At 42.2% G+C, this 6809-nt stretch overlaps 1 protein-coding gene across 1 annotated transcript; it reads left to right on the plus strand.

Annotated features, from left to right (window-relative positions):
• The first annotated feature begins 5597 nt into the window (after positions 1–5597).
• LOC147685144 (ubiquitin-ribosomal protein eS31 fusion protein) lies at positions 5598–6136 on the plus strand. Its single transcript, XM_086941065.1, has one exon. The coding sequence runs from the start codon at positions 5608–5610 to the stop codon at positions 6076–6078; it is 471 nt and encodes a 156-aa protein (XP_086797191.1). The 5' UTR covers positions 5598–5607; the 3' UTR covers positions 6079–6136.
• Positions 6137–6809: the final 673 nt, after the last annotated feature.

Below are 6809 nucleotides of genomic sequence, written 5' to 3' on the forward strand. Positions count from 1 at the left end.
AAGGGTCAACACTATCCCAGTGCTATAAAGCTGCATTTGAATTAAGTATTGCATTACACAGGTTCATAACATAGACTAATTCGAGCTACACACTGACTGATAGTGGTGGCCTGCCCAATTGGGTGAGGGGCTCTACTTGCTCAATGAGACTCTGACCCCAAATTACTCAGGCGTATTCTCTCCTAGGACAGCAGAGGACTGACAAACACAGAGAAGAAATACTCCCACACAGACAAGAGAACATCTGGCTGAAGTTTGAGCATGCAAATACTTTTTTTCTGTGTGTGTGGGGTAAATCATTCACAGTTATTACTGGGCATCAAGTATTTAGATCAGTCTGAAGCAACCAGAAGGCCAAAATGCCTCCACAGGCTAATGTCCACAGCCCAATGTCTAAGGTTGCATGGCTTGGAGGCAAACTCCTGTGTGACTCAAGATTTTTTTGAAAATGTGTCTGTCATCTGCTCACATATGATGATCCATAGACTCTGAACAGAGCAGGGGATAGAGGTCACCACTAAAGGATACACAAGTGATGTTAGTGAAGGTAGAAAGGAAGAAATCCAAGTTGACCTTATGGTACCCAGTGGAAAGGAAAGACAAAGAACATTGGAGGACTGTGATACCAGCAACACAGTTTATTTTGGGCTTCAGATCAGAAGCTATTGATAAAGGAATATTGTTTTTTAGGGCAAACAATAGTCAAAAACAGCATTAAGATAGATATTACACCCTAATCTCATGTCCCTCCTTTTTTCCTTAAAGTCCCAAATTCTCAGTAGTAACAGCATGATGAAGGTAGTGACAAATATTTGATTAGACTGTCTACAATAATTAATGTATTGCCCTGGGTCCTTCGCTGTGTAAGTAATGTTGCCAGTACTTTCATCACTAGGGGCAGTTGTGTGAAGGAGAGAGAAAAGGTTCCATTGCCATGCCTTCTTGGACCCTGGTCTTTACTGCATCCATTTTTCCCTCTGTAAACTCCTTAGGGATTATAATAATCCACCAGTATCTCTGATCTGCAGCACATGCCTCAGGGAGATAGAATATTAACCTGTAACCATGACAAGCTGGATTCCTGTATTTCCCAACCATTGTCCAAATTCGTCTTCCTTATACTGGAATACTGAAGGGCTGTGAATCCCATAGACACCTCCACGTCTGCCTTGGTTGGTGCAGCCTGGTAAAGGGATGTTCCTAGAGGGAATGCAAAATCTCAGATTGGTGGAAAGTTTTTGCATTGAGTTACTAATCCCATTATATATATATATATATATATATATTTTTTTCCTTCACAGCTCCGTCACCGCCGCCGCTCCACAACGTCCCGGGTGCTTGAAGCCAGCACTGGTGAGGCGCTTTTGTATCGTCACACGTTCCCAAAGATCGATATCAGGAAAGAAAAACGGCCAGCACTCCGATGTCGTGATCTTGTAACTTATTTTATTTCCAAACCCCCCGGCACCCCCGACAGACGCGTTTCGCTCTAGGCTTCGTCAGTGTCGTCAGTGTACAAACAAAATTCGCCATTTTAAACAGTCCGCCCTTTTTGAGTCATAGACATAAACGATGGTGCAAAGTCAATTTTGTGGCGGCCATCTCGTAGTGTGTTCATACAAGGTTTCTACTACTGTTCAAAGATGGTGACCATTGAAAGTGCTCAGTGCAAAAATATAAAACTAAGTTTGACATTTGACAAAAAATATATCGTTAGCAAGACTAGCACATATTTACAATAGTTACAATTGTGTTGTAACTTTTTGTTTTTTTGTAATTTTGTTTGTACACTGACGACACTGACGAAGCCTTGAGCGAAACGCGTCTGTCGGGTTTGCCGGGGGGTTTGGAAATAAAATAAGTTACAAGATCACGATAGTGATGTAGAAAGAATGATTTGAAGATGTGTAATAAGTAGCATTGATGAATTGTGAATGCTGTATAGACGAGATCCCATGGGAGAATGCTCGAGGAGAGGCACGGCAGGTGCGTGGGAAAAGCTGAACCACATAATGGAAAAACATGGAAAGACCTAAACCATTTACTCCCTGTTTCAACATAACTTCATATGAGGAAAGAAAAGCCCTGAGAATTCTAGCAAAGAAATTGAAACTATAGGCCTCCATCATTTACCTCACAACTCTGAAAAGCAAGAGAAATAAACAGTAGAAATATTTTCTGTGAAAAATTAAATTATTTTAGATCTCTCCTTGACTCAGCCGAGAACCAACCGAAAAAACTGATCGGGTCAAAAACCTCTAACATTCACTTCATGTCCACATCCCTCAAATTTGATGACCCGACCATGAAAGCGAAAGTATTCACACAGTTCTTCGACTCCTAAGTAAAATTACATTTGTGTCAAGATGTCCATTCTAACCTGACCACTATGAACAAATCCAAGAACACTTGGTCACTATCTGATGTAGCTAGAGAGGGAGACTTACTTAACACCTTCGATGCTTGTGACAAGGTCAACTCGTCATGGGTGTTACCTGCGCTGTGCTTATGACAAGTTGACCTTGTCACAAGCAATGGGATTTTGAAAATTGCAGCACAGCACGGGAATATACAGTAGCAATGATGTGGTTAAAACCATCCTGAAGATCAAAGAACCCTGTGGAACCTATCCTGGTTAACGTTGCCAACTACCTTTACATACACATGCTCCCCTACTGGATTAAATTGATGAATCTCTCACAATCCTGACTGCCTCAAGATTGGACAAGTTACCATAATCCTGGAAAACCCTCCGCAGGTTCAAACAACTCAATTTTCACCCTGTCTTCCACCTCCATTTCCTTCCACAAATCATCAAAAGATGTGTTGCAGATCAAGTTACCCAACCCATCCAAGAGAACAACCTCCTAGGCCAATGTTTCCCAAACTGTAGGCTGATTTTTGGTGAGCCTCGAAAGTCCAAGCAATAAATAAAGATTCCTTTAAATTCTGTACTTATCTTGGCACATTGCTGCGCTTCATATACAGAGGTAAAACGGCAGTCTACATTTTCTGACAAATTGCTGCTTATTTGTTAGCATGGGAATAGGTGTTTACAAATTGCTCACACTGCAGTCGGAGAAAGAAAGGTAAAGAGAATTATGTTATAATCTTGCTGAACTAGAGGAAGTGTGAACAGACAGGCTACCCAATGTCATTTTATTGATACACACAACAAAATCTAAATACCCGCAAATTACCTGTACACTTCAGCAGTTAAAAAACCAAAATGAAGCAGATTTTTGTAGTACCGAAGTGCAATGGAAACAAAGATTTTAAAAGGATTAAAACAAATCAACACACCATTGTTGGTGATCCACAAATAATAAATATGCACTGAATCTGGAATTCTTCACATTATCATTTGTGTGCAATAATGCTTCATCAGTAAAATTGTGTGTCTGAGCACATGTAGTAACAATTTCAATGGAAAATATGCTGTCTGTAAATAACAGTGCTCTGCCACAAGATGCTTTAGTTACCTTAAGAAAAATCGCCTGCCTCATGTCCATTAAAGCTTGGTGGGTCACAAGCGTTTTTCATTCTAAAAATGATGCTGTGGTTCTAAAAGGTTTTGGAAGCACTGGCCTAGACAAATATCAATCTGGTTTCAATGTTCCAATCAAAGCTGAAGCACTGAAACAGAGTTGTGCTAGATGGTTGATAATGCTCATTGAGTCTTAGATTCAGGCAACTCATGCCTCCTGGGTCTTCTCAACTTCTCAGCAGCATTTGATACAGTAATCTACTATAATCTCTGTTAGAAATGGGGGTCTCTAGTTTGCAATGGTTTGCACCTTTGTCCAAAATGGGACCCTTCCTTCTAGTAAGGATAAGGGGTATACACTACTGAAATAACCCCTGCTCACCCCCTTGGTAGCTTGCCACAAGCAGTCAGGATTATCTCAGAGGCGGTGTGTAAAGCATTTGCACATAACCAACAGTAATTCAGTGAAAAAACTACACAAGAACACCATACAAGGTTATGTCCTACCTTTCAAATGCACTGCACCCTGCCCATAGGGGTACCTTGGGCCTACCTTAGGGGCGACTCACGTAATAAAAGGGAAGGTTAGGGCTTTGCAAGTGGGTGCACTGGCCAAGTCGACATGGCAGTAAAAACTTCTCGCAGACACTGCAGTGGCAGATCTGAGAACCCTTTGAAAGGCTGTTCGTGTGGGTGGCACAATCAGTGCTACAGACCCACTAGCAGCATTTGATTTATAGGCCCTGGCACTCTCAGTACACTTTACTAGGGACTTACCAGTAAATCATGTATGCCAATCATGAAAACACCAATCCATAATACAATTTATAATAGGAGCACTTGCACTTTAACACTGAACAGCAGTGTCAAAGTGTGCAGAGACACTAAACCAGCAAACAGCAAAACCATAGTCAAACCCAGGAGGTCAGAACGCCAAATGACAGGGGAAACAAGCCAAAAGATGCCATGTCTAACACTCTCCTAGACACATTAAAAAATCAAATTGGCATTGATAGCAGGGTCCTCAAATGGTTTGAATCATTACTTTTGGGCAGGCTGCAGAGGATAACAATTTGTGAATGTTTCTCAACACTAATGGCTGCAGAACAAGGGGTCCCTCAGAGATTTATCCTTGCACCGACCTTATTCAACCTTGATAGCGAGCCCATAGAAGTTGTTGCTTGAACCTAAAATACCTTGAGGACTGTCTCAACCAACAATCAATTCGAGATGGGTTTATATACAATTCATTGAATTCAGTAAACAGTTCCGGCGATCTTGGTTTGATAAGGAATGTGAACCACTGTCTTTGGAGTCGTACATTTATTTGATGGGGAATCTAGGTGGGCCTTGAACTTCTATGGACACAATGCAACCTTTGGGTAGCATACCCAGATGTTCGGCATGGGGAGCGCGGGATCACTGCGTGTACTGTGTGTGCTGTGTCCTGATTGCCTATATGTTCCTAACTTATGTGGCCCCTGTCTTTTTTGTGTTTTGGGAGCGTGCATACCCTTTCGGCCATGTATGCTTTATTGGGGCCAATCTCCCTGGACCATTGTAGTGTCGCTGAGCCCATATGTGGGATTAATGTGGGATTTCCTATTAGTGTGTTTGTTTGCCAGCTACGTGAGAATTCACTATTGACCTGTCAATCAGTGACCTCAGGCCTAGGTCTCAGAGCCTACCTGACTACGTATTTCTGAGTTGAAGTGGAGTTAACAACGGGCAAATTCGTTCATAAAGATGCAATTTCATTTTTATACATCAATGTATTGTTCTTTGTGAGAAGCTGGCTTGGTATATGGTGTACACTTATGTAAGTGGTCACCCTGCACCAATCCAGACAACCCTTATAGTGATTTTGATAAACAACTGGGAGGTTTTTTAGAAGTTCCAGAATTACTAGGCGCACAACCTGGGTAACCGCAAGGTGATGGAGACAATAAGTAGTCAGTATAGGCAATGAGGCGAACGGTAACCCTCACAACCGCTCTGGAATGGACCACAAGGGGTCCACACAATAACAACAAACAGCAAAGCCCCTGCGCTATACAATTGCAATACAATTTTTTTGTTAGAGTTAGTCTCTGTAAAGCTACTAAAGAGTAGCCGCCGCCATGCAGATCTTCGTGAAGACCCTGACGGGCAAAACCATCACCCTAGAGGTTGAACCTTCTGATACAATCGAAAATGTGAAGGCTAAAATTCAGGATAAGGAAGGAATTCCTCCTGATCAGCAGCGACTGATTTTTGCTGGCAAACAGCTGGAAGACGGACGCACTTTGTCTGATTACAACATTCAAAAGGAATCCACTCTTCATCTTGTACTAAGACTTCGTGGTGGTGCAAAGAAAAGAAAGAAGAAGTCTTACACCACTCCCAAAAAGAACAAGCATAAGAGAAAGAAGGTTAAACTTGCTGTGCTTAAATATTACAAGGTTGACGAGAATGGAAAGATTCACCGTCTGCGCCGCGAGTGTCCATCTGAAGAGTGTGGTGCTGGAGTTTTCATGGCCAGCCACTTCGATAGACATTACTGTGGCAAGTGTTGTCTGACCTACTGTTTCAATAAGCCAGAAGACAAGTAAATGTATGTGTAAATAAAACCACATTGCTAAAAAAAAAAAAAAAAAAAAAAAAAAACAATCTTGGACTGAGAGTAGATAGGCACAAATTTGACATGCATCAGTACAAAAAACGTTCTTTTGTTGGTGTTGTATATTCTGTTTATTGTTCCTTTGTCAAGCCCAACACGTGTTTCATCGCAGGGAACAGACTGCGAATCTTCAGGGCCTCCTGTGTGAACGCTGGAAAATGCAAAACGTGAGAGCCTCCGTGTGGGCAATTCATGGAATCCCGTGTTTGGAATTCCAAAAAGGTATGGGTTCAAAGAATGCGCGATTCCGGTGAATCAAGATTATGAATTATTCCAGTAGTTACCGGGAGGAGATATATATAATGGTACCGATTCCCCGGCGGATACACCTAGCTGGTACCTGTCTCCCTCTTGTGATTCCCGGCGCCGTTTTCCAAAGACGGTCTCTTATATCTATATATCTCACTGCACGCCCACTCACACAACCAGCTCCGCAGTCTTCTGGCGTCGTAGCACACCAAAGAGGCACTCGGCCTCTTTGGTGGGGCCCTATGATGAAGCATGACACTGACTAGGTCGGTGTGTGAGGGCTTTCTTATCTACCCAAATTGGGTGTGTAATTCCTTCCTTGCATCGCTCCGTCTCTGTGGCTTCTGAAACACATTTAACCTCTCTTCTTTTGTTTATGTACGATAACCGGGGACTAAGAGAGTGTTCCTGAAT

The sequence above is a fragment of the Lissotriton vulgaris genome, chromosome 10 (assembly GCF_964263255.1).
Source record: "Lissotriton vulgaris chromosome 10, aLisVul1.2, whole genome shotgun sequence".
Taxonomy (NCBI): Eukaryota; Metazoa; Chordata; class Amphibia; order Caudata; family Salamandridae; genus Lissotriton; species Lissotriton vulgaris.

Excerpts from the sequence above, each read along its gene's own strand:
- LOC147685144 (XM_086941065.1), top strand. The coding sequence starts at position 5,608 with ATGCAGATCTTCGTGAAGACCCTGACGGGCAAAACCATCACCCTAGAG.